We start from the raw sequence: 27,410 nt of genomic DNA on the forward strand, positions 1-27,410 counted from the left end.
TAGTGTACAAACTACTAACTCTTATGCCCCTGTCGAAGGAGGCGTTTCCTGTTTCGGTTGTACAGTGAGAAGCAAAAAAGGATAACAATGTAGTCGTGTGTCGATCGTGTGCTGCGTGCATTGCGTTCATCAAGCATCTTTGGTTTGCACATAACCTCACGCTCCCGGACTCAGCAGAAAGTGAGGCAACACTAGGGAAATGAGTGACACACTAGGGATAGAACGATCATCATGGTCCTTAAGTGTACATATACATCCCGTCGTATAGTAGGACCAAGTGTTTGGCGCGGTTCTCAACGAAGATCGGTTTGATTTGTAAAAATGAATGTTTTGTAAAAAATCACAGACCAGTTAAGTCCGAATCGAACCGCGTTCCACGATGAGCATTATCACCATCTTTTGTGGAATTGGACATGATCTGGCTTTTACGAAATGGTAGTAACAAATTAAAAACACACAGACAAACACATGAGAAAAAACCAACAAACTGCCGTAACTACTAAAAAGCATACTAGAATTGCGACGCTCTTACAGAGGGAGATTTGATCCTCCTGCGGTTCTTTGCTTTGCTATGTTTTGCAATAATTTCCAAAACAGACAAAACCGAATTCTCGCTCCCTTGCACGCAACAAAAAGTACTTTGCAGTAAATGAAGGAGCTATTATAGGAAAAACAAATTTAGCTTAACAACACCAGTCACAAGAGAAGCGCAGAGGGTGATAAAGAACATCGGTAAAATCAGCTGAAAAAAGAGCCGAAAAGAATCGAATCGTGTTGCTGTTGACTGGAAGAGCGATGGAAACGAAACAAGAAGCAACCCCGTAGTTAATGGTGACTCCCTCGTCCTCGTCGATCACCTAATATCGTGATCGTGCATAGAAGAAAGTGTGATTTTGATGGCTGCAAATCATAACCACATGTAGCAAACAGAAACTGCAACTATAGAATAGGAAGGGGTTTTCAATGACATTATTTCATTTGATTATCAGCATTTCGATGTCAGTACTGCCCGTTAACAATACCGTTAATAGCAAGATGAATGTGTTTTCGGTTTCTTCGAAGACATTAGGAAAACAGAATACTTTTTCGTTTATCAGACTTTCATTTCGCTCATTTATAAATAACAAGTACATGCATATATATGAATATTTCTTCGCAAACGTACGCTCGTATTATGGGTAGGATACAGTTTATTGTGTATTTAATATTTGTTTCTTTTATACAAACAAAAACGAATCATGACCCATTTTCCTGCGTCGATTTAGTTACAATAAGGGCGCGTGAGTTTACTGTCTAATCGATGGAAAAAATATCCAACCCCGGGAATGGGAAGAAAGGTCAATACAGTGTTGATAGAGTGTGTTTTTTGAAATCCTCTTTTTATGAAATCATCTCGCCAAACGACATAACGCGAACAGAACTATACTATTTTTGTTAAAGAAACGACCACGTAAATGTGAACGAACCGATTCTCAGATTAGGCAAGCAATATTCGATCGGGAAGGTTTCCATTCAACTGCGCCGGCCTGCGGGCAATGTAAAAGATCCTCAATTGTGAAACAACGTATGGATGTAACGTTGTGCTGTAGCGTGAATCGAAGCACTTTGTGAAACCACAGCAAATCAGGAACAGAACAGATCAGAAAGATAAACGAGAAATACCTAAAGCGCGAAAGATGACAACAAAACACACTCACACACAATTATAAATAATGCATTATAAATATTGAACTAATATTAATTTGAACATACATATAAATATTATGATACTATCAAAATAAATAAATTTTCTGTAATATTGAAGAAATAATAACCTTTGCGGTGTTTGTGCTTTATTCCGCCTAGCTCCTCAGCTTGATGACAAATGCGAAAGAAATGGATTTTTAAGGATAGCGGCTACATTTTTATAACTCGAATCACAGTTCCCTTCTGTTCGTTCGTGTGATGTTGCAGCATAGTCGAAAACATGTTTAAAAAATGGTCCGATATGTATTTTTAACAGCCCGAACCGTTTTTTGCACGTTGCACTCGAATGCGCGCACGGTTCGAATCCGTTTTTCGTGTCGGAAACGACCAGCTTGCAACGGCGGACAGGAAGCCCGAAAAGTAACAGGGCAGAATACTAGCGCAGGAGGTAGCCCGGAAATTCCCCTAAAAGTGGATGTTCGCTGCCGGAACACCAAAAGAGAACTCCGCAAGGTTCTTATACATGACGGTGAGACGCGTCAGAACCGGTTCGAAACGGTTCGGAAAACATCTTTTTATTGTTTTTCTTTCCAAACCTTTGATTAGCAACCAAACGAGGGATTATTGATATTTTAAATTCCCCGTTTGATATTAATTTCGACCTTCAAAGCACTATTGAAGCACAAGTACGTTAAAATGTTTCATCGAAATTCAAATTTTACACGCATAGTGCACACCGGTACCTTTACCCACCTTGAGCCGGCAAGCTGACAGGTAAACACGGTTTTGTTTTGTACACAAAACCTTTTGCTCCCAAGCACTTCAAGCAAGCAGTGGATACAGAATACGGCAAAGAAATTGCCCTATAGATCGGAGCCTGCGAACATGGAGTACCTGACCGGCCTTTCGCAGAAAGAGAACGTTCGAGCGGCGTGCAAAAAGTGTGGCTTTCCGGGCCACCTCACCTATCAGTGTCGGAACAATCTTACGGTATCTTAACTTCCCAGCGCGTCCCCTTTCCGACAAGCTTGTTACCTGTGTTTGATGTACATTCCTTCAGGTCGATCCTCAAAGCCACTCCGTAGTGCCGGGACAGCAGCGACCCGGTAGTGAATCGCCCGAACACAGCTATCTCACGCCACTGCAAGAGCTGCGGCGCGAGGAAGAAGAGCGTGAGAAACGGAAAGAAGAGAAGGCTGAACGCCGTGAACGATCGCGACGCGCCAAGGAAGCTCGACGGGAGCAGAAGAAGAAAAAACGATCCAAGCACCGTTCGCGTTCCCGATCCGTATCCGACAGTAGCGACGAATCGGATAGTGACAACAGCAGCAGCAGCAGCAGCAGCAGCGACAATGACAAGAAGCGACGAAAAAACCGTGATAAGAAAAAGCTCAAAAAGAAGCTAAAAAAGACAAAGAAAAGCAAGCGCCGCAAGCGAAAGGGACGGGGAGCGATGAGCAGTTCCGACAGTGACGACTAGATTCGTTCCGACAGTGATGAAAGTGTTCGCTGTAAACTAATAAAATTTTCAAAATTTAACAGACTTTATGTGGACTTGCTACGTATTTCGCAAGAAAGACACTAACGGGAAATTAACAGTGAGCCCGACACATCAGAGCAATGGTTGGAATGAAGATGGGTCACGGTCGACGTTATTTGAAGAATATTTTCGAACTAGACAGATTGTACTGCAGCAGTTGGAATTCGTGCTGGATGGCGTTCAAACGCTTCCGAGTGAGGGCCACCGTCGGTAGCATCTTTTCCTCCGATGCGTCTGCGGAGTGCTGCAGCAGATGAGCTGCGGTGTTCGAGGCCGTCTGTTGGTTCAGTTTGGCCATTTCGCGAGCATGTTTGGCGTGCACCTCCTTGAACCAGTGCAACGAGTTGAAGGCTGCCGTTTGATTGAGCAGCGTCAGCAGATACGAAAGTCCTACAAAAAGGGGTGGATTGAAACGGGAGCGAAAGACACTAATCTTTCTCGCAGAACTGGCCATACCCATCACGAAACCATCGTCGGTCGGCAGAAATGTACCGTGGCGGTCCTTTTTGGCGATGGTTTCCTTCGCCTTCAGCATTGCCTCTACGTAGCTGATCGTGAGCGGTGGTATTATGAGATAGAAAAGCTCAAGATGGGCAAAGCTGTCTGCCGCGTTGCTGCCGGATGCGTTGGCCTCACTGGAAGGCCGTCGACGGCGTCGAAACCCTTCGAAGGCGTTGATTAACAGTCGGAAAAACTCGTTCTCTAGTCGCCAGCTGCTCCGAACGGCGGCCATATCCTGACGCCAAATACCAACGGCCGACGAATCATCATTCGCCTGTCCCTGTGCGTGGTCTTCTTCTTGATGCGAGAAGAGGAACTCGGCCGCTCCCGTACACTCGTGTAAGGCACCAGAATGCAGCAACCGAACGAAAGCCATAGCATTGCCTAAATGTAGAGGAATAGCTAAGTATCCTCCATAACAAGGGCCGTGGCACTAGCTTACCAATATGACAGATCAGTTTCCGGAACAGATCAACGTACGATTCACCATCGTCGGAGAGACCGAGCTGGCGAATACGCCGATTGAAAGCCAGCGCCCGCTCGTAGGTGTAGCTGGGAGCGCTGGACGGTTCGGTACCTTCGGCGGTGGCCAGCTTTTTGGCATCGGCCACCAGCCGCGATTGGATCTGCTCGTCGTACAGGAAGTGAGAGAAGGTAAACAGCTTCTGACGCAAAAACTGGAACGCGTAGTTGACCTTCGTGGAAACAGGGAGATCAGTAAAGACAAATACAGAGGCAGGAGACCACGGATTGGAATCGGTTCCAATCGGAACTTACCACTGTGCTGATGATGCCGGGTCCGTGCCGTTTGATTGAATTGGCAATATGCTCGATTTTGACTACGTTCACAACTCCACCACCACCCCCCGTACCTCCAACGGAGATACCACCACCCTGCTGGCGTTCGATAAACAACTGTCCGTGCAGATCGTACCCATACGAACTGATGAACGACTCAAAATCCTCCATCAGTGCCAGAATATCATCATCCTGGCCGTGTCCACGTGGACCGCGCCTATCTTCGGCCGTTGTACGCGGCAATTGATCTTCCACCAGCCTAACTCCATACTTTCGATCAACGATCGTGCGCATCTCGCGGTAAATACGCCACTCGGAAGGCGAGATCGTCGATAGTGTGTAAAACACGTCGCTGAGATGTTGCGCAACCGCATGCGGTGCATTGAACCACCCCTCCTGGTCGCTTCCTTCGAGCCGCGCGGTTCGGGTGCGCAAAAACGCAAACACAAGCCGCTGCGTGTGATCACTCGAAACGTCGCTGTCACGAAACGGATCGTACGGTTCAATCTGGGTGCACTTGCCATGGAAATCCCAGCGAATGAACGTTTCGATACGATTACTCATTGGCACAACGGTCGCCGGTAAGGCCGTCATGCCGGTAGCCGCACTTCCAGCCAACCTGGCAAACTTGGCAGTGACGTCCGACCGTGTACATTCCTCCTCCCATTTGATCAAAGTGGCAAGACGATCGAGCAACGAGTCAACCTTTCGGTACGCATCGTCCGACAGAGGCAGTAGCAGGGCTCCGGCCGGGCTGTTCGTAGCCTCGCCGTGGCAGAGGGCAACCGTAAGCTTCGCCAGGCCCACCCGGTCCGGTGTGGCCGGTCCGTGAAGACACTTTTTCAGCACATCGATGGTGGCGAGCTTCTCGAGCCACAGCGAACCTCCGGCGGCTGATTTGGTGTCCTTCGCTTCGCGGAGCAATTTTTTCTGCATAAGTAAAGAAAAAGTGACTCTCGTGGTCCACATGACAACGTCGTCCCGACGCCGAGAGGCTTACCTCGGTACCGCAGATGATGGAATAGATTTTGTGTTGTTGATGTTGAACGATAAACTGCAGACAGGGTACGATCACCGAACGGCGCGTAGAGCACAACAGAAACTCCACCAGCAGTCGGCGGTAAAGTATGAGTCGATCGGTCTGATCCGTTGGTCGACTGCCGTACAGTGCGTAGAGCGCACGCAGCACGTACTCCATTTCCCGAACCAGCCGGATACCTCCTAGCAGCAGGCTACACTTGGTGCGGAGTGTTTCGAGAGTAAAGTTGGTCGCATCGGATGATGCTGCCGCGTTCGGGCGAGCTTGGAAGCGAAGTTGAATGTGTGCCTCAACCAGCCAACAAGTGGCGTGCAGACAGAGTGTCTGAGCCGTGCCCAACTTTTCCCACTGCACCAACATTGCGTCCCGCGCCTTCTGGTAGTCGAAGATGCCCGCTGCAACTGGCGTACTGACCGGAGTCGGTGCCGAGCTGACATCATAGTCACGCAACAGCTTGTGACCCTGGTCCCGCACGAACTCGTCCGGCAGCCAGGGAAAGTTGTGTTCTAGCGGAATCAATGGGAACTTTTTCCAAAAAAATTACCTTAAGTTAGCTTATTTACGCTTCATTTCTCTCACTGAATTAGCTGCCACCCACCTTTAGGTTAATTTCAATCAGATTCTTCAACATCCGTTGTTCGATGGGCAGAAACAGATGCAGGGCAAAGTTGAGAAGCACGTTTACGGTAATCACACCATTACTTTGCGCGATATCAATACAACCAGCATTGATACGCAGCCCCGCGACAAGTGTTGCCAATTGGCGCTTAAGAAAACGCAGAAATCGATCGCTGAACGCTTCTCCCGAGCTGACCGGGTCGAATTTCGTTTTCACCTTGTAGAGCGCCTCGAGCACCCGCTTTTGGCCGGTTGTTTCTGGGGTTGACTCATCTCCGATCCAAAACCCAAGCGAGTGACAGATCGAGAGCAGATCACGGAAACCGGGTTTGGTCTGCGAGCGCTGGCTAGTGGCCGGTTGACGTAACTTCAGGCTGAATGCCCTCCAGTGGGCCACGAGACTCGTTTTGCGAAGGATGTGATCGAGCTCTAAAGCAACGCGTAACAGTTTACCAAGGCATTCGAAGAGATACTACGAAGAAACAAAGCCGGGTATTTACAATGATCAATATTATTTATACGATCGATACTTACATCCACGTCCAGTGACGGTGGCGATTTGCCATCATATCCGTTCTTCTTCGAACGTTTGGTCCCACGACCGTACGCAGCTTCCTCGTCGAAAAAAGCTCCGATCTGACGTAGCAACAGGACACCGACATCCCGCAGTCGCTCGAAATGACACTGTACTTTGGCCATCAGATCAATGTTCTGTGCTATCCACAGCAAGGGTAGGCGATCCGTTCCGACGGCATCGCGAATCGATTCCGTTCGCTCTGAAATCGTGCGAACTAGCAAGTGGATTTCCCACTCGAGGCAATCGATTTCACGGCAAAGTTGGGCGAAAGTGGACAAAATCTTATTCAGAGGCACCGTACTTCCGCCTCCGGGCATGCTACTCTTTTTTCCATGGGTACCGTGGCTGTTCTCGATCATCCGAGCAGCCGGAAGCTGCTCATTGCCACACGCATAATCAAGCCGCACTATACTCGGGATAGGGCTTGTTGATGGTGCCGGAAGCAGCAATTGGTTCAGCTTCTGTTCGTATTCCTTTAGAAAGTGACCATACTCTTTAATTTGCGATGCGCAAAGATGACCTTCAAGAAACGTTGGAATGTGCCAGTAAGTACAGTAATCGCTCCTCTGATGTTATAGGAATAATTACTTGAAGATACTAGAGTTTCCATTTCACTGCTGGGTTACTGCATAGCAAAGGATTCCAAATCGTGTTTAATAACTAGTTTAATAAGAAATGATTCATCTCCGGTTTGTTTTGATCCGGACTGACAAATGTTTTCTGCACACTGTCAGATGAAACTACGACAGTTCGTGCTACGAAAAACCGATCAAGGTGCATAGATGTAGTACATTTAAAAATGTAACGAAGTAACGTTTAAAAACGTTAATTATTGTAACAGGTTTATGTTGTGTTTCTAGACTTTCAGAAGTTTGCACCGGCTTTCTCTCTGCAGAAGTCTTGCACCGGCTTTGTTTAAAACTACAGAAGCTTCTTCATCTGACAGTGTCCATTATAGTGTCTTCCATAGCAACCGTTGTTAGGCATTAAACCTGCAATCTAAACAAACGAATTTTTGATTCATGCGAAAAGTCCACGGTCGGTCAAACGTTGCAAGGTGAAACATCGTCGAATACACTAGCAGGGAACCATGTGAATTGACCGGAGAATGGGAACAGTTTGTACAAAATGCTGTAAAAAGACCAATCACACTAACGAGTGAGACAATTGATCGTCTTTCAGTTTCCAAAGCAATTAGGAAAGAGGTTACTGAAATGCTTAACTTTGTTTTCAGTGATGCGCTCAGCATTTTGGTGCTGGGCATTGAAAACGCCGGAAAAACGGAAATCGCTTTCAAAGTTTGTCACCGAAAGAGGGGCGATTTTGCACCCACCAAAGGATGCCGCCTGTTTGAGACTGTAATAGGTAAGATACGACGTGTCCTATCGTATCGATCAACTTCAATGTGGCCTGTTTCACACGAATTTATTTGTAGCCGATACCGATGTCAAGTTAATCGAAATCGGGGGTGGCTCAGACCTCCGGGATATTTGGAAGTATTATTTCTTAGATGTGCGATTGCAAATACCATGGCGGAGAGAATGTACCCAATAATAATCTAGCTCTTTCAATTGTAGGCACTAGCTGTAATTTTTGTAATTGATGCTTCCAACATAAACAACATCTGTGAGTCTTACAAAATTTTCCAAAACCTTATGGCGCATGAGTTTCTCGTCGGCAAGCCGTTTCTTATTCTAGCCAATAAGCAGGACCTTCCCGAGTCGGTTGATTGTATCGACATTTGCGAGTATTTGGACGTTGAGTACCTTGCGAATCGGTACCGATGTCCTTGCTTAGTGGAGGCCAGTGGTAATTGGATCAATGCGTCCCAAGAAGCCAACGAGTACGACGGATTAAACTACGGTGTACAGTGGCTGGTGAAAACTGTGTTGGCGCACCGTCAGTTTATTATGAATCGTATCAATTTCCACAAACAAATGATTAACCGAAATGTAACCGATGGCTCTGAGAGTATCAAAAGACCTCGCACTGGAGTAAAATCTGGACGAAGGAAACTATCGAAGGATAGTCGCCCAAAGACGGCACCTTCCAGCCACCAAGCATGGCTGCGGAAGAATGATAACAACTACTTGACCAAACGGAATAGTGTGATCTCCGTGAAGAGCATACCAAGTAGTACTACAACGGAACGGACATCAACCGAACGGACGATCAACTCTAGCTCCAAACCAACGACTGAAGGTGGTCTATCGGTAGTAGATGAAGCTTTAGAAGTTAGCCACAGCAGTAGCGGCGGTGAGTCGTAGTGTTTACCAACTTATTGGGAGACCGCCTAAAGTTGTACTCGTTTCTCTTTCAGACCGTCCACCGATTTTCATTATACGAAAAGAAGAAATGACATTAGAAGACCTGTCATTATCATTCTCTGTGAATGAGATGAATGGGAAAGCAGTAGAAATAAGCTAAGGTTTTACGCTGTGCCAATTATATTCGTATTTCGATGTGCAATTGTGTAATAAAATGTAGCTTCCACCAACGTACTAAAGCCCTCTTCACACCAAAATGAACTGAACGAAACGTAGCGAACGACGCGTTGTCTCATATGGGATTCTTTGCGACCCTTCACACCGCCGTCGACGAAAACTTCGTACGGCAACGACGAATCTGTATGAAAAGACAACGCTCCGTTTGCGTCGCTTAAAAACTTTGGCCAAGGTTCGTATACTTGGTTTTTGGGTGAGAGGGGCGAAATGGTTTGACAGTTGTTTGTTTTGTTTCACGAAATTAAAATTGATGTTAGTTTGAAATAAAATAAAGTATTTCTGTTGTAGTCGGGTATAAAATGACATTAAATATGAAACACTTAAAAAAGATTATTTGAATTATAATTTTAATTATAAGGCATCCCGGGATGATAATATAGGGATCGATCGCTTAGTTTGAGTAACCGCGTGAACATCTCCACTTATTTTCAGAAACAGTATTACGTACCAATGAATGATTGAAGTAACAGTTGGTTCTACGAGCTTGGATCGTTTTAACAGTACGATGACTAGTACAAACCAACGCGAGTTATTATTCTCTGGTGTAACTTGGTAGAGCAAACATTTCGGTAAGACGCGAGTTAGCAACGCTCGCTGTCTCAACGGTCAGCCAACGGATTTTTCCTTTTTTTGTTGGTTTCATGTACCCAACAACGTCTCGTTGATAACAAAACGGCACTAATAAGCACTACTGCCCCATCATCCATTTCGTTTACCATATTGACACGTAAAACAACGATGTAAGCGACTCAACGATTCAACTGATTTGAGAGATTTGCCAAACAGTCATAACACAACAACAAAGCATTCTTTAAATTTCGCCGCAAAATATTTTTTCTCTTGACAGATTAGTTGTGTTTATATACGCAAGTTCACGACATTGAGTTTGTGGTCGAGAATTAAAATAGTTTTTTGACGAATTTGTATTTCTATTACAAGTAATAATTAAGTGAAAATTTTCTTGCATGCTTGTGACACAAAAAAATGTCAAATGAGTAATCTTCGATTATTTTTGAACTACCCAAGATGTCTAATTGTTTTCGCCCGAACGGCAGGGCGAAAGACTTTTCCGCTGCCTGTCGCCGCCGTCGTAACCGGTGTGAAAGGTCCGAAAAAGCGTCGCGTCGAAACGCACGTAACGTTCCCTGTGTGAAGAGGGCTTAATTGAAACGATATTGCTCTATAAATTGTGTCACGGACCAATCTCACCGCCGTTCTACGAACCTTGGCAAAGCAAATCACAGCAATGCATGTTGACAGCCGCAGCCGGGCAACGAAAACATTGCGCGATACGTAACAAAATGAGGCTGACGGTGGTTAATTTCTTCAAAAAGAGTGTAAATGGACATATCTTTCGTGGTAAACATCGGCTGGTGAAACGGGTAACTCAAAGTTCCATGGCCACACTAATCCGAGAGTTCGAGCAAACCGAGGCAAACATGAGACTACTGCTTCATCCCTATCTCACGAAAGTAAGTCACACTTCAATGAGGTTGATCCTCTACAACCTCGGAACGTTTATCGACCCGGTTCTTCGGTCCTTGCAGGAACAATCGAGTGGCCACGCGAAGGAGCTGGGTAAGAAGGAGAAGATCGTGGTCAAGTGGCGCGAAGAGCAACTGAAAATGAAACCTCACGTGACGATAGCGGAGCGACTGGCGCATCTCGATGTGAAGAACGTTTGGGATTAGCAAATGCAGATCAATTTACATTATAGCACAGCTTTATTGTACAATTAGACTTTGCACTGGCAACAACAACAATGCGTTTAAATAATTGTGTATAACCGATAACAAAGGCAACGTGGCTCGTTGCACAGTCGATGAAATAGATATTGTGTACGCCAGTGATTCCATTTAATCTTTTTTGGCCGGTCCCGTGATTTCGGAAATCCATGCGAACCGGTCGGTTTCGAGGTCGCTCTTGTGTAATACTTTTCCTTGTGAAGAATATTCGGCAAACTGGGCCACAATCGGATCACGCTGGCACGAAGCCATCCCAACAACGCGCCCCGTTTTGCCAATGTAGAATGCGACGAACTTTAGCGCCTCCAGATCGCCGTCGATGATTACCTCCGCGGGCGTTCCGTAGCCGCTGTAGCGGAACGATTTTCCGAACAGAACCGTCCAGAAGAATGGAACCGCTTGTAGTGGTGTGACCTTTCCGACCATGTTAAATGCTGCCACCCGTCCATGAAACTGCGCAAGTGGATAGTGACCGATCGTGGCTGGCTGGCCGTCGTTTGACACGACTGGTGCATTTGCAATGTCCCCTCCAGCGTACACACCTTCTAAGGCCGTTTCCAGGTACTGGTTAGTCTCTACCGAACCGTTGCGGTTCAGTGGGATGCCCGAACCTTCTAAAAACTCCGTATACAGTGTCGATCCAATGCCGAAGATGCAGATGTCCGCTTCCAGGACACTTCCATCGGCAAGCTCTACCTGCTTAACGGCACCCGCTTCGTCCGCAATGCATCGTTTGATGCCCGAGTTCAAGATAAACTCGACACCTTTCTCGCGGAACATCTCCATCACCCGTCGACCGATGGATTCGCCAAATGATTCCTTCAATGGCACCGCGCCCCGTCCTACGACCGTAACCCGAGCCACTTTTCCCGTACAGTACGCGGCCGCTTCCAATCCAATAAAGCTCGTTCCCAGAATAACGACCCGCTTTTCGGGGGTCAGTTGACTGTGCACCTCTTTGGCGTTGTCCGCCGAAACTAGGACGCAAACGTTACGCAAGTTTGCCCCTTCGATCGGTGGCCGTCGCGGATTCGAACCCGTCGCAATGTACGCTTTGTCGTACTTAATCTTGTACCCATTGTCGAGCGTAAGCTCCTTTCCGGTTCCGTCCACCTTCGAAACGGCCGTTCCGAGTATCACTTCGATGTCGTTCGCATCATAGAATGTCTGCGGTCTCAGCAGACATTTTTCCGCCGTCATGTCCATCGTTTTGCTAACCTTCACCCGATCGTACGGTAGGTAGGGTTCCTTGTTGATCATCACCACCCGCCCGGCGAACCCTTCTTGGCGCAACGTTTCCGCACACGTCGCTCCCGATGGTCCGGCACCGATGACGACGAACGTCCGATCGTCGATTGCCGCGTTTCGACGTACCATCGGCTGTGTCCGCTTGTTGGTGGCCAATTCGGATCGTCTTGCCCGTACCCGTACCTCGCCTCTCTCGGTCACCGTCACCCGATAGCACGGCAGCGAGTCCATTCCGGGAAAATCTTCGATGTCGCCCGTTTCCACGTTGAAACAGGCTCCGTGCCAGGGGCACCGGACGCGCCCATCGCCAAGAGCACCCGTGACCAGCTGGGCGTTGTAGTGCGAACATTTGCTACCGATAGCGGTCAATTTACCGCGCTGGCGCACTAGCAGAACCTTGCCTTCGCCTAGCTCGAGCTGCTTCATTTGATTCTCCCCGATGTCCTCCTCCCGACACACGACGTCCTCGACGAATTCGTCATCGTTCGAAGCTCCCCCCGCCGTCGAAGTTACTGCCGAGGTCACTTTCGATGCTGTAGGGTTGAGGAAAGAGGATTGAACACGATTAGAAACTAAACAATATAACAATCGTGAGAGATGTGGGAGAAGTCTTGGGAGGAGGGCCAGGTCGACCGCGACACCAATGACTCTCTTTAATTCGAGGAAAGGCCACCCTTGAATGAATAGATCCGACTTCCCGGGGCGACGAACGGAACGAAACGAGAAAAATACCCTACCGAGGTATGAAATCATTGTGTGTGACGCACCGGACCGCACCGAAAACCAAGAAAACACGTTTGCACCGATCGAAGGAGTCGGAATTTCTGATGGATCGGGTTTTTCTGCTTTCCGTCATTCCGGTAATGGTTCGGAGTGTCTATCTGTTGCTGCGAAACGTCCGTTGCCAAGGAAACAATTCCGCCGGAACCAATACAGGCGCGCCCGTGCGATTGTCACCGTGCGTGACGCAAAAACCTGCTCCCCTTCGCATACCAAAAGGAATTGACGGTGGTGTTCGCAGAAGCAGATTCTGGCGGTAAATTCGGCACCGGTGTCGACCCTCACTGTCCCTGAGACAGCACGATATTTTGCGAAAGTAAAAGACTCATGCCAATCACAAAGGCATGATTATGTGGCGAAAAGTAGTAAAAAGACTGCCCTACGAGGCCAGTGGCAGTAACCTTCATGGGCTGCGAGACACTGTCTAAATCCTTCTGCACTGTCCAATACATAGTGGTCGCAACTAAAAATTTTAAATACAAATCGTTATTTCAAACAATTAGGAATCCTTGTTTGAGTATACATTTTATTTATTTTAGGATCCACAAACATTTAAAAATGTATTTGCATTAAAACGTTACACACAACTGAACACGTTAAACGAAGCGGAATTAATTTTCACATTATAATTTGTGTCTTTAGCAAATGAAATTTTATGTTAACCAAGCCAAACTACGTTAAATAATTTCATTTGATCAAATTTTACTTTTGGCCACGTGCTTGCCACTAAAAGCCTCACAGTGCCTTGCTCTCACGGCTCTTAGTCACGATTTCAAAGGGGTATGCCATCTGTCTACTACACAGTCGTAAAGAAAAAAAAAAGTGCCGCCAAGGTCAGCTCTCCACAAGTAGAGCGCGAAACCCCTTCTCGAAGTCAACGGACTAATGCTAGTGTTCACCCACACATACACATACGTATTCCACACTACAATGGTCATGAACGCGGCGTCTCGCGATTTACATAGTTGGCCTTCGCGTAGGACGCCAATTCTGCATCGTGGTTAACTATTGATTCCGAAGCCATGCTTCTTCTGTTCGTGGCACTAACGGCTAACATTTAACGTTTTCGATCGGTCGGTCTTTCGAGAAATCTTGACCGACTTTTTGATAGATTACAATAGAGCGACCGGCAACCGGAAATGGGGCCCGAGATAAGGTGTTCACCACTTGAAGTCCTCTACCGAGAGTTGCCCGCTGTTTAGTTTAAATTTCGCACAATTCAGGTGCACGTGGTGTGTTAAGCACGTGTTTCAAAGACTTTGGCCACTTTGTGTTCAATACGTGTTCTGTTTTGACGGCCTTAAAAAGACCGGGGTTTAACGAATTTGATTGCTAACAACGCTCTTTCTGCCGGTATGGGGCACAGGGTCAATTCGAAGGAACTCGTCGTTAGCAGATTACATGTTTTGTCAAGCATATCCTGGTAGACTGTGGTTCGTCTACCATAACCAACGGTACCCATAGCAATAAAAAAAATCACGCACACATTCACTAACATAATGCTTCACACTTTCACTTCTTCCGATGGAAGGTTTGAGCGGATTGGCCGTAGTTCCGCTCATCTACCGGTATGTGCACCTTGGGACCTTAGCCCAACAAACACGTTTTAATTTTTCATTTCTATGCTTGGATGACTGGGAAATATTGTTATTCACTTTGGAGCCATTCCGAGCGGAGGGCTTAAGGGCGCGGACGAGTTTTCGTATCCTTTCTATAAGAAGGTGGTCACAATCCTTACCTTTGGAGGGTGTCTCCTCTTTCGAGATGTTAACCGATTTCGAAGAGCGACAGCCCATAGTGCTTTATTAATGACCACACCGGTCAGACAGACACACAAACCAACAGCAGGTCAAGGATCCTGTTATAGTGTGGTCGTTACTTGCACCGCCGGCGACCTTGGACCAACCGAGGCTATACCAACTCAATTCCGATTTCAATCAACACGCAATGTCCCATTCGGAACAAGACCGGAAGAGTGCTAGGGATCTTAACCTGCTCTTGTTGGTACCGTGGTCAGCGGTGTACTGAAACCCACCTTCGCAGCAGCTCAACCCAACAGCTTAACAAAACCTTCGAACACCTGTGCCGCTGAGCAGAACGTGGCATCGTAGCGCGGTTAAGCCTATCGTTGTGTTTGCGTGTGTCTCTCTCCGTACATTCATCAGCGGCGTCAGTTGCACGATCGGATCGCTCCCTCCGTGATTCGATTCGTGTGGTACCGATTGACGGAATTACTATTGGGCGATCGTAGATCTTGGCACAACGATGGTGGCCGGACAAGAATGATTTGCAAATGCGGCCTTCGCGAGCGTAGTGCATAAATTCCTTTTCCAGATGCTAATGATCGTTATGAAGTCGGAACAAGAACATCAGGTTCTGTTTGATTCAGCAAGTTGTCCTTACATCCTTGAGAAGTCAACGTAACGGTAGTTACCTACTTCAAAATAGCAACAATTGCATTTAGTTTGAAGCGTAAAGGTTTAGTTTAAGAATGGTGAATTGGCGGCCACTTCAAATTGAGTGTTTCCTCGTTCGAAAGAAATCTGTTTAATCTCGTTTACTGAAGAATTATCCACTTTGTCATCACTTTATTGTACGGCCGATCGTAATGATTACACATTGCGGAAATCAACGCACGTTCTTTGTGTGCTTTTCGTTTTTTCCCTATCTATTGATCGTCTCTTATCACATGTGCACAATGGACGCAGAGGTGATAGAGTACCGAGACCAGAGTACCGTGAATGGCCAGATTATTTTTCCAACCCCGTTGATCTAACCGGTATGATGTCAATTGATTGGCGGAAACACATTAGTGACGGCACCTCATCGAAACGTATCGTTTATTCACTATCAGTTCACCACCGTAGGGGAATCGTGGCGAAATTACATAAACTTATCGACGTAGTGCAACACTTCGAAGCCCACTTCCACCATAATCAGTATGATTATCATCCACTCCAGCCGTACGTGATGGTCGTCATTTAGGTTGGAACTTATCAGGTCGGCCAGCTCGATGCAGTGGTTCAACTTTTCGTTCATCACACGCGTCCGCCGGCTGATGCTAAAGTAGGAACACGTCTGGTTGTAGAGCGTTTCCAGTTGCTCACGGTCCCAGTAAAAATCCGGCGTGTCCAGCAGGTCGGAGCTGAGGTTAATAACGTGCCGCAGTGCGAACAGTTCACCCGTTCGCCGTAGCATTTCCGAGCGTGTGATCTTGATCTTGTTGCCCCGTTTCAGATCCTCCGTTACGTACGCCATCGAGTCGATATAGCGTTCGAGCGAGGCCTCCCAAATGCCCAACTTCACCGACAGCGACATGGCATTCGCGAAGGTGTACTTCTCCAGATCGGACTCTTCTGCCTGTGACACGTAGAAACTGTTGTATTTCAGGCGCGGTGTTTCATCGTAATTGTACAGCATCGATTCACTCTCCTCCAGCACGGTTCCTTCGTCGTACGAGTCCTGCTCGAAGGGCTTCAAAAAGCGCAGAATGTTACTGTTCTCCAGATCGGTACAGTTCCACAGGACCACCGTGCCTTCGCGGAAAAAGTACAGATCACGACACTCGTCGCCCACCTTGTACTTTGCCGTGACGTGAAGCACGTCCGGTTCCGTCTCGATGTCCTCGCTCGAAAAGAACTGTTTTGGTTCGTACAAATTTTGCTCGCGCAATGCCCGCAATAACCGCTCCAGATCATACTCGTCCGCCGTGGCAAAGGCGGTCACCGTTTTGTAGCCTTTGGTCAACTTTTCATTTTCGTCTTCCCGGCGACGACGGGGACGCTTTTTCAGCTGCATACTTTCTTGCAAGCTGATGATCGAGGATGACGAAATTTTACTACACTGTTGCACCTGCGACAAGGGATTACCTCGGCTTATGAAGTACGGACTGGTGAAACCCGTGACGGGCGCTGCTGCTGCTGAGCGTGTCTTATCCATTGCCAACGTGCGAGTTTTCGCCACCCGCGAACCAGCCATATGGTTTGCAGATCCATTTCCAACGGTTCCTATCGTACGACATACACCAATCAACGGGGACACTTTTTGGTAAGTGAAACTGGTGAACGTGATAAAACTCTTCATTGTAACCGGACAACATTGCCGGTAAGCAGATTACTTAATGACGGAACATGCGCAATGTTTTGGTTTGTTTGGGACGACTTGACTAGGCTCCAAACCGACCGATCCATAAAGCACTCCTTTTGATATTTTGATTTTTCACTAATAAAATATTGATATTTAACTAAGATCAGCTAAAATAATACTATTCCGGCTAATTATAAATCTGTGAAAGATTATTTGTTGCTTGTTTTGTTCAATTAAACAATAATGTTAGATTACCGCTAACTGCTAATAAAGATTTTATAGCGGCAAATAGAAACACCGCTTCATCGATTATTTTTGATAGCTGTCAGAGTGACAGCACTCCGTTTTGAAAGAGTACGCGTCTAGGAAGGAATCACAAAAGATATCCGTGTACCAATTTACGTTCATTTGTGAGTGGAAGTATTTAGTGAAAATTTGTGCATTGAAGACTATTTTCTAAAGCCCTCCGCACAATGGGAACCCTTTTCGAACAGCTGAAGATTTTGTTCGACTATGAGCTGTACTCTAACGCAGCGACGTTGGTTCGTAGAGTGTTTTGTTGATTTTTTGCGTCTGCTTTCTTTTTCTAGCTTTATAATTGTTATTTTTTGTTTTCACTTGAAACACGCAGGCCAATCTGATACTGGCAGTCCACGAGACGAATCGTGCAATACTGAGTATGCAGGATCACCTGAGCACGCTCGTTTACTATGCGGAATCCCTATATCACGAGCGGCAGTTTCGCGAAGCCGAAGTCGTCTACCGACAGGCAATTCAGCTGCGACGCCTGTTGTCGAAAAACAAATCACCCAACTGCAAGCCGGCTCACCCGGGACAGGTCGATCTTCAGTCGGAGGTGGAACTGAAGTACAAGACGGCCAAGTGTCTGATCGAAATCAAACGCTACCGAGATGCGGTCGTGTTGCTGCAGACAATCCCCTTCAAGCAGCGCACACCGAAGGTTAATATGCTTCTGAGTAAACTGTGCCACAACCATGGCCACGAGCGAACCGCGATCATCACTTACAAAGAGGTGCTAAAGGACTGCCCACTGGCGTTCGAAGCCATCGAGGGCTTGCTGGCGCTGGGGATTAAGGGCATCGAGGTGAACTCGCTGATTGTCGATGCATCGCTTGCCCCCCAGTGCAGCGATTGGATGAGCAGCTGGATAAAGGCGCACGCCAACATCCAGGCACGCAAGTACACTGAGGCCATTCAAACGTTACGTAGCATCGAGGCGAACACGGCCCTACGCAACTATCACCAGCTGTTAGTGTTGATCGGCGAGTGTTACTACCACAATGGCGAGTACGAGAACGCTTACAATGCGCTCAAGAGAGCACACGGTCTGCAACCACAATCCCGGGCTGGTCTCCAGATACTTGCCATACTGACGGCAAAGAAAAAGAAGATTAACGAACTGGAGAAGCTCATTACGCCCGCGTCGTCCTTTCTGAACGAGTACTCATCCGAGATATGGTTCGTGATGGCCCAGTTCCTCTACTCCACGACCAAATACGACAAAGCGGTATATTTTGTGCAAAAGGCGTGCTTCATGAACCCGCGCAACCTTGAAGCGTTAGTTTTGAAGGCGGAGATCCTCTTGCAGCTGAAGAAGTACCAGCAAGCCATCGAACACCTGCGATACGCGCAACAGTTTGCACCGTATCGATACGAAATCCACAAGGTGCTGGTAGACAGTTATCTTAACATGGGCCGTGTGCGTGAGGCACAAGTGCAGGCACTGAAGGCGGTCAAAATGATTGGTGAAACGGCGCGAATGTTGGTGGTAAGCGCAAACCGTAGTTGAAGGTGGCATAATATGTTTTTCTTGACCAATCTTTTTCGCAACCAAATTTCTCATAGTTACTCGCGCGAACATACATGAAGGAAAAAGCGACACGGCCAAAGGCGAAGGCACTCTTCATCAAGGCGCTCGGTATCAACGAAAACTATCTGCCGGCCGTGTATCTGCTGGCGGAGTTGTACCAACGCGAGAATGATATGGCCAGCAGTATGGAGCTGCTGAAGAAGCATGTAATGCTGTCGCAAAACTGTAAATTACACGCCATGTTGGGCGACGTACTGATCAACGATAAGGACCATTCGGGAGCGTTGGAACACTATACGATGGCCATAAAGTGAGTAAAAGTTTCACCGTCACTGTTTCAATACTGTACACGCTTTCTAAACAATCCCAATCACTCTTATTCAATATTATTCTAGCCTCGATCCATCGAACCGTTGTGCAATGGCTGGCCTCCTGGCAATGGGACAAAACAATGGCAACACGAGCAGTACGTCGAACACTGGTGCAACCACTTCCTATCTTGAATCGATGGCAGACGAAGGCAGCGATATGCCGGATACACCACTGGAAATGATCGAAATACGAACCACGGGCCCGAACGAGATGGAGTCCGAGAGCGATGCAATGTGGTCCGATGTAGAGATTGAAATCAATCAGTAAACAGAGCGCGCTGCCGAACAAACAGCGGAATCTAGCAACGGAATATTCAAGTTTAATAAAACTCTCCTAATGTATCTTCAAATCAAAGTTTTATACATTTTCGTTAGATTTATAAATTTTAGTTTCAAAGACGCTCTATAGCAAACGATTGGATAGACCAGTATTTAGCTATTTAAAAAAGTAATGAAGAAAAACCATGTATTAAGGCTAAGCTGGTCACGATTGCTTCTCAACTAATGTAGCATCAGTGTTCAGTTCTATTCGCTCGTCTCCTCTTCAGCGTATGTGCCTATCCGCGATACGTCGGTGATGACAATCTGTATCTGGCCTAGTCGTAAGCCTTCTATAAAGCCCCATATGCCTGACGGGGCATACGTGCTTTCGCTTTTGCTGCATACTTAAGCAAAATTGGCAGGGTAATTTCGGAACGGCTTCGTGCGTATTTTGCATTTAAAATATTTAATTATCGGTGCACTTTCCGAAACTCGTCGTGCATCGTAAACTGAGCAAAAAGTCTGGAAATCAAGTGAACAAGTGGGGCACCGAGCCCGAATCCCGCGATGCAATTTACTACACAAGGAGACATGATACGGCGTATCCTATCCTATAGAGAAGAAATGTTTTAACCATGTTCGAATCTCTGGTGGGTTTAATGACCGTGTGCGGTTACTCCCGAAAATCAGCTTTGGGTCGAACAAAGTTTGCGGGACGAGGCTCGTTAGGTTATTAAACGAATCTCCTCATTCTCCGTAAGATTTTCATTAGGAACATTTTGAAATATTCTGAAACGACGAGTCGCAACGACGTTCAAAGGAATTTAAATTACCATTTTGATTCATTGTAGGTACACTTTTCAGCAAAGCAAAAAATCGCTGGCTCAGGCGACAGTTAATTGTATCGTTGCTGCCGTCGAGCTAAAATTCATCTACGCTCGCCAACTATCGGAACACTGTGCCCTGTTTGCGCATATTCTGTTATGATCTTAACCGACGGCTCATTTCCTTGTAAGGGCACCTGAAACGGGGCAGTTGTGGGGAACATAGTGCCGTGCGCAAACATTTCCATCCTTAATAGGCACCTCAAAGAGGCCTAATAAATGTGTAAGCGGTTTATGTGCACTTAATTAAAGGCCGGGGACGTATCGAAATGTGTGCGCCGTAGTCGCTCGATCGTTCGCCGCTGGCGAGGAACTGTTGATCTCAAGCCGGGTGTTGATCAACGAATCCTGCCCTTCACACGACAGGATGATAAAATATCGTCAATTCAACCGCTTCACTAATTTCCTGGCCGCTCGCGTTTGATGGAGAACCAACTGCCTTGTTTGAGCGGAAGCCAGTGTCGGGCGAGAAGTTATGATCGAGCATTTTAAAGCGTATCGGAGGCCTTATAAGCGGGGATTATCTTTTGCGAAGGGCAAGGATGTAATGTACACTCTGTACATGGATCCGCTTGTCTGTTTGTAGCTTCGTTTCGCTTAAGCTCCAGATTGGCGGCGATTTATTAATATGGCCCCAAAACCCATACAATTAAATCAATGCGAAGCAAACCAAATTCAAACAACTTTACGAGTAAGCACAATATTAAAAAAAATTCCCATAAAAAGCAAATTGATCCAGTTAAGCCTTTGGGCTTTTGATTAATATTATTACCGTGCACTTGAAACCGATCGTCCGCCTTCCGGAAGCACTGCTGGTGTGCTGCGCAGTGTCCCTCAACTCCGGTGACCTGACCGGAAGTAATGCGGCTGTCGGAGAGCATAATTTCATTCTCCTTGTTGGAGGATTTTTTTTTGTAGTTTGTTGATTTCGATTTCCTTCCAATCATCATGCCATTCCTGCCGAGTCTTGGTTTGCCGTTACGCGACATTCGGACGGTTGATCGGAGGACCAACAAACAAAAAAAAGGAAAAAATTAAAAAAACGAAACAACCAAACGTCGCACCGGGCACGCGTTATGTGCTGCGATCGACCGAGCCGTGTACATACGGACAATGCGGACGTCCTTTGCAGAAATTCGATACGCGTTCCTCGCTGTGGGCTTTACCATAAAAGGAAACCAGTGGAACAAACAACCATCGACGTGTGGATCGAGTCGCGGTCCGCCGCGATTCTCGTTGCGTTTGGAATTGGCTTTACGGTGGCCATTATCACGGGCCGACCGACAGCAGCAGCAGCGACCGGATCAATAACACATCTCATCGGTAGCATTGGACCAGACCTCATAAGTGGTTCCGCAGGCCGACGGGTGCGGTAAAGTTCGTACCCAAAATCAGCTGTCCACTATTTCCTCCTACGTCTTGCACGGTTCGGGTCGGCAACACCCGCTCGGTGGCGTTCAAACCTAACAGTTCTTGAGACCCTGAGGCAGGTTATACGCTTTTAACGGCGGCCTATCGCTATCTTACCACACTTTGATGGCCTGCCGTTCGTGAACACTATCGCAACCAGTTTTGGGCCGTTTGCCACGATGGGTCCATGGCTGCTGGAACATGAATATTTTAAAAGATAAATCGTGTCCCGCAGAAGTAGGAAACTTCCTACCAAACGGCTTCGATAATGAACCAGGGAGAAACAAGCGGAACCTTATTGTAAACATTGTTGATCAGCTTGGTGCCGATTTCAAAATGATAAGACTCGCTAAGAAAACATTTAATTACACTCTCATACTGAGCGACAGCAGGAAGCAGCGTATAGTTATTATTACAATCGACAGAAAGTATAAAACAACTCTAAGGTAGGTAATGATGATTTAATGTCCATTATTTTGCACCGACCGCTGTTTACCTTAGCGATAACGAGTACGGGCAAGGAAGTGGGAACCAGCTGTTATCCATGGGCTGTTTTATTTCGATTCGTCATCGCTCATCCTTCAACCCGCGATCGGAAGGACATCCTGGCGACAATGCCGGATGCCGGCCGGAACCTGGTCGCTCGATCGTCTTCAATTCTCTCGAATCGATTCCTTTACCTTACGTTATGGTCTCTATTTGGTCGTTTTTTCTCTTATTTTATCTCAAAAAATATGTCCTCCACGCGCGAACTGTGAACTCCTTGCCAACCGTTCCCATGCGCGGAGATCGTCCGAGAGCGCGGGGAAGGCCAGCATAGGCGCGGCGGGGTTCAGGTTAAAGCTTGCACTCGTGATCAATGATGGTTTACGACGCCGTAGCACACGATCCGCGGTGACCATCGGACAAGGGTGCTATTAATCTCGGGCCACAACCTTCGGAATGCCATATCGATCGCGCGCTGTTCGGTCAATTGACCCCTCGCCGCGGTGTGTGTGTGTGTGTGTCATGTTTATGGGAGGTTAGGTCAGCCGAACGGGGCGGCGGAAGGTTGGTAATCACTGTGACCTGCAGCGAAGGAGTTCCGACGGCGGCGGCAGCGGCAGCGGACAGCGTTACATCCGAGCAGCGAACACCGTCCGGGTCGCCATTTTTCCTTTATTATTTTCACTTCTTGTTAAGCGATCATGTACCGGGAGATTATTTTTATTTCCTCTTCCCTCGGACTGTTGGTTGGTCGGTGGGCTGGTTGGTGTTCTTTCGCGTTTTTTGGGCGGGCGAGTCCGTTTTCCGCAACAATTTATGCTCGCCTCGCCGGTTGCGGTGGCTGAGCGAAGAGACATAATTTATTCTCATGGTCCGTGCGGACATAAAACACAAATTATGTTTCCCGTTGGAATGTCCGCTGTCCGCCGTTGTCCGGCAATCGCAGCGCAATCAGTGCGAGCAACAACAGCCACGACAACCTCCAATATTTTTCTTGGAGGAACCGTGTTCTGCGGTTCAGCCTTGATGGGGCGCAAATGACATCATCCAGTCGCGGCAGGGCACAATTTGACTAAATGTTTTAATATTCTCAACACTGTGATGAAATTAGGTAAGGACGCGAAACAAGAGGTTGGCAGGAACTATCTAATTCCATTTCGCGAGGGCAGCGATCAGAACATTCGCACACCGCCTTAGTAAGTGAGGTGCTCCAGTTACGTCCCAAAACGCGGCCCTCGAGTGAATGTCACCGTCTGGCAGTGGCAGTCCGATAATTGGACCTAGACCCTGCCGAAGGGTTAACACAATTTTTATAATTACACCAACCAAAGCCAGCGCGTTGCTGCCAATCTGTCATGTTGTTGTTGTGCATTATGCTGTGTGCCTGTGTTGGTGCGCGTTGTTTTGCGTCTCCTTTTTCTCGCCTTTTATCCGTATGTAGACCTTCAGGCAGGTCAGTTCACGCGTGCGCGAGTGCGGCTCGCGCGAAACACGTTCCGCAAGCGGGGCCCATAATACTCTCGAGGATAACGCCATCGGTAGCGCCCCAGCTGTGTGCTCTGCTGACTCACGCGAAGATCACGCTCCGCCGCCGTCTGCCGACCGCACAGCTGGGTCCGGTGAACGGCACCGGAAGCAGGGACCGGGCATGGCGCCCATGTTCCCGACGGCGCCCAGTGGTGGTGGCCATTGACTTTTGGCGTTCTGCTCGTGCGGAGCAAGCACACGTTGAATTCGGAAGCAAAACTGATAGCCCCGGCTGGCTGGCTGCTCAATGTCAATGACGACGCGCCGGAGAAGCCTTTCGGGGCCGATCTTCCCGGCCGCGGGGCCGGAGCCTGGGGCTCTGAATATGGGCATTTCAAGATTTCACGATTATTTATATCCCCGCCGAGCGCGCCCGATCCTGTCCCGCGCGGACACCCCGATCGCTACGGTAGGCCGCTGGCCGTTCGTGACGCTATGCCATCGATCGCTCGGAACTCCGGCCGCTCTCTCTCTCTCGCTCGCACTCTCCAGTTTGGCGATCTTCCGCCATGATGTGCAATTATGGGGCTGTTGAAACTGTTGAACTTTGGAAGCCGGACCCCACGGCTGGCGGCGTCTCGAGCCGGGGCGGAAGGAACTGCGGCCGCAGAAGCAGAGCAGAGGCTCCATAAAGGTTGACAGTTTCGTGCCGCCGCGGCCAGCCTGTGCGGCTGGCGATTTCATCGATGTGTGGCGCTCGTGTCCCACCCCGGCGATCGGGTGCTCCGTGCAATATGGCGATGGAGCGTGCGAACGTGACGGCCATGATTAGCCGCACCGCGGAGCATATGCTAAACGTGTTTGTCGCCTCCTTTTTTCCCCGTTCGGTCTACATCCATCGGGTCCGCCAGCCGATAACTTCACCAACTGGCCGCGGGGGATCCGTTCCGGCGGACGACAGTGACCGCCGGTCCACTGCCGGCACTAGCTGTAGTAAATTTTGATTGCTTTGCTTCACATTGGAGTTGCAACTGGGATTAGTCTGTCATTTGTGAGCAACAGTAGGCATCGACACGTCACATCTCCATAGCTCCATACACCAAATGAAAATGGGGAATTCATTGAATAAATGGTTTTATAAGTTGTTCTAGATTTTGCAAGCTACAGTAATGGTTTTCCAGTGGCAATTGCTTTACTGTTGTGATTGAGCCTTCGGTTTCAGCCGTTCTTGGAGCATTTGCGCGAGGCAAGGCGTTGACGAATCGACGACCGATTTTAAATAGTAAACGACGACTAAACATTTACAATTAAAATAAAACGAGTGGCGTCCGCACAATTCCACTTGAAACATGTATTGTAGCCTTTTCGCTCCATGATTACACAATTTTGCCATCCTTGCCTTAGGTGACACTACATGTTGGGGCTGTTGTGAGCATATTCATAGACAGAAAGCCTTCAAATGAATAACAAACACAAATTAAATAACATACTCACTAAACAAAATAGATGCCAATGGATAGAGTTCATAATAGAGTTAATTACAAGAACATCTTCTGATTTATATATTTCGTGTAATTCAATTGAGATGTTTTTAATTTTATGTCACCTTAGCCACGTCCGGGTGGGCCGTGTTTAAATTTCCGAACAAATGCCAAACAAATCGGAAACAAGATTACGGGACAACTGGTGCGCTTCGCGTTGTGCGGGGTGCACTGTGGGGCGCGCAGACCACACGCCATCATGACATCGGTTCGGCATGAAAATAGACGCCATCAAAGGGGAGACCGCGCGCCGCGTCAACGACACATCGTCATCGCCGTCAACTGCCGCCTGCCTCGCGCCGCAGCAGCCACGTTGGCCGCCCTGGGAACTGCCGCCGCCATCGCGGGCGGCGGGGGTGTCGGTCTAGGGCCGCGGACGAATGATTTATCTGCCCCGAGGGGCACTCCGCTCGCAGGCCGCTCTCAGGATCGTTATGGACACTGGAGGGGCGGACGTCGCCGTCATCTCGAACGGTCGAGGCTCACATGGTCAGCAGTGGGCTCGAGCAAACACTGCTTCCCGGTGTTATGCCCTCCGCCGAACCCCACTGGCACCAACATGAGCATAACCACTCCGCTCCGCCCGAGGCCCGGACCCGGAATGGAAATGATCTTCATGATCCGTTGTTAGGCCGTGACCATAGCTGGGTGGGTGGCTGGGTGGGTGGTTCTTCGGTTGGCGCTGCCGGGCGGACGTCCATGCTCTCCCCGTAGCATAATATAAACATCGGAATCGGTTGTTTTGGTTACACGCTCCATAATGGACGGCTGGTTTTGGGGGGAGGCAGGATTACCGGGGGATCCGGCCCTCTCCTCTCGTGCCAACTGAGCACTCGGGCCCTGTAGCGGTCTTCCTTTTGCACACTGACCCACGCACACACACATAGTCGGGCAGCTACCTCAAACGTTCGAAAAATGACAACAGCTGGCAAACGACGACGAGACTCCTTGCGGTCCGCGCAGTCGTGCCGCATGGAAAGTCACGGATCGATCGCGATCACGGATTGGCCGTTTGGCCGCCCTTTATCACCCCTCACTCAATCACTCTCCCTTTCTCACTCTTTCTCTATTTTGCTTCTTCTATTTTGTTTGCGCCCGCTGCCTGCCTGTGTCCCATGCTGTGGGTCGTTATCGCTTGGGGCAACATACTCCGGCGTTGGCTCTTGAGGTTCGGCGTAGTGCGTAGAGCATAGCGGAGCTTAGCGGCGCATAGCGGAGCATAGCGCCGCATGCAGCGTGGCTGCTCGGTTTCGCGGCGATCGATTTACGACGACGAGCCCTAAACCTCAAACCCGAGACCCCAGCTCGTACGAAAACCCACAGAAATCGATCTGCGTACGGATACGGAGGCCATGGAGAGGCTCTGTTGCATTTCCCAGCTGCGCGCCACTTCAAGGTGGAACTTCTTTATGGGCGGAATAAGGGATTTACTGGGTTTGGGGAAAATAATTATCGCTTTCAACAACGCCTAGAATAATATCTTTAAAGTCGACTTTTACATAGAACCACATCATGGGTCATCGCTCTAACACTGTCCTCTGTGTCCCGTACCGTCCTTAGGGCTTCATGCAATGATCAATGATCGCCAAAAACTTTGGTTGACAAATTCCCCTGGAATTACTGTTCGTCGAAAGTAGAAAGATCTCCAGCCAACTTCCAGTTGTTCCACCTTCGGATCCCGGGAAAGGGCACTCTATGGGCTCCGTGACTTCCTTTTATCTCGCCAACCGATCAGTCGCGTATCGCGGGTACGCGGGTGCCGGCAGCTTCCTCCCCTCTCTCTCTCTCTCGAGTTCCCGCCGGCGATGCATGATCTAATGCTTCGGTTCTGTTTTCTCTCCTTTGTTGCTCGCCATACTTTACATATTTTATGAAAAGTTTTCCCGATTGTCGCTCGATACGGGCATCGGCTTACCGAGGGACCCCCGGCATGACTCAGTGCCCCCGCACCCTCATGCAACCCGGGGCCATCAGTTCTTCAGTTCCGCCGCCACAAAATAGAAGTCTTTTCCGCAGGCAGCATCCGCGGCTAGCATA

At 48.2% G+C, this 27,410-nt stretch overlaps 6 protein-coding genes across 8 annotated transcripts; 4 read left to right on the forward strand and 2 right to left on the reverse strand.

The window, feature by feature from the left end:
* The first annotated feature begins 2,532 nt into the window (after positions 1-2,532).
* On the forward strand, positions 2,533-3,208 carry LOC131210936 (protein SREK1IP1). The gene is made up of 2 exons (XM_058204261.1): positions 2,533-2,676; positions 2,747-3,208. The coding sequence occupies exons 1-2, from the start codon at positions 2,572-2,574 to the stop codon at positions 3,164-3,166; spliced, it is 525 nt and encodes a 174-aa protein (XP_058060244.1). The 5' UTR covers positions 2,533-2,571; the 3' UTR covers positions 3,167-3,208.
* A 73-nt stretch (positions 3,209-3,281) lies between these two features.
* On the reverse strand, positions 3,282-7,369 carry LOC131208829 (WASH complex subunit 4). The gene is made up of 8 exons (XM_058201732.1): positions 7,348-7,369; positions 6,717-7,279; positions 6,163-6,654; positions 5,526-6,089; positions 4,505-5,455; positions 4,170-4,422; positions 3,683-4,111; positions 3,282-3,616 (listed from the first exon to the last, which is right to left on the reverse strand). The coding sequence occupies exons 1-8, from the start codon at positions 7,367-7,369 to the stop codon at positions 3,339-3,341; spliced, it is 3,552 nt and encodes a 1,183-aa protein (XP_058057715.1). The 3' UTR covers positions 3,282-3,338.
* A 498-nt stretch (positions 7,370-7,867) lies between these two features.
* On the forward strand, positions 7,868-9,186 carry LOC131207241 (ADP-ribosylation factor-like protein 13B). Its single transcript, XM_058199851.1, has 5 exons — positions 7,868-7,917; positions 7,994-8,124; positions 8,195-8,271; positions 8,337-9,015; positions 9,080-9,186. The coding sequence occupies exons 1-5, from the start codon at positions 7,868-7,870 to the stop codon at positions 9,184-9,186; spliced, it is 1,044 nt and encodes a 347-aa protein (XP_058055834.1).
* Positions 9,187-10,534: 1,348 nt separating this feature from the next.
* On the forward strand, positions 10,535-11,107 carry LOC131212748 (large ribosomal subunit protein mL63). The gene is made up of 2 exons (XM_058206744.1): positions 10,535-10,735; positions 10,811-11,107. The coding sequence occupies exons 1-2, from the start codon at positions 10,565-10,567 to the stop codon at positions 10,952-10,954; spliced, it is 315 nt and encodes a 104-aa protein (XP_058062727.1). The 5' UTR covers positions 10,535-10,564; the 3' UTR covers positions 10,955-11,107.
* LOC131212747 (apoptosis-inducing factor 3-like) lies at positions 10,987-17,124 on the reverse strand. Of its 3 annotated transcripts, none has more exons than XM_058206741.1 (2): positions 16,906-17,124; positions 10,987-12,789 (listed from the first exon to the last, which is right to left on the reverse strand). In XM_058206741.1, exons 1-2 carry the CDS (start codon positions 17,117-17,119, stop codon positions 11,120-11,122), a joined length of 1,884 nt encoding a protein of 627 aa, XP_058062724.1. In that variant the 5' UTR covers positions 17,120-17,124; the 3' UTR covers positions 10,987-11,119. The 3 variants fall into 3 exon arrangements, with proteins under 3 accessions (XP_058062724.1, XP_058062725.1, XP_058062726.1); XM_058206742.1 differs by lacking the exon at positions 16,906-17,124 and adding an exon at positions 14,775-14,893; XM_058206743.1 differs by lacking the exon at positions 16,906-17,124 and adding an exon at positions 14,775-14,832 and having other exon boundaries at positions 10,987-12,768.
* Positions 17,125-17,530: 406 nt separating this feature from the next.
* Positions 17,531-19,648, forward strand: LOC131210187 (anaphase-promoting complex subunit 7). The gene is made up of 4 exons (XM_058203396.1): positions 17,531-17,664; positions 17,754-18,911; positions 18,989-19,263; positions 19,349-19,648. Exons 1-4 carry the CDS (start codon positions 17,596-17,598, stop codon positions 19,590-19,592), a joined length of 1,746 nt encoding a protein of 581 aa, XP_058059379.1. The 5' UTR covers positions 17,531-17,595; the 3' UTR covers positions 19,593-19,648.
* The last annotated feature ends 7,762 nt before the right edge of the window (positions 19,649-27,410 follow it).

The sequence above is a fragment of the Anopheles bellator genome, chromosome 2 (genome assembly GCF_943735745.2).
Source record: "Anopheles bellator chromosome 2, idAnoBellAS_SP24_06.2, whole genome shotgun sequence".
Lineage (NCBI taxonomy): Eukaryota > Metazoa > Arthropoda > Insecta > Diptera > Culicidae > Anopheles > Anopheles bellator.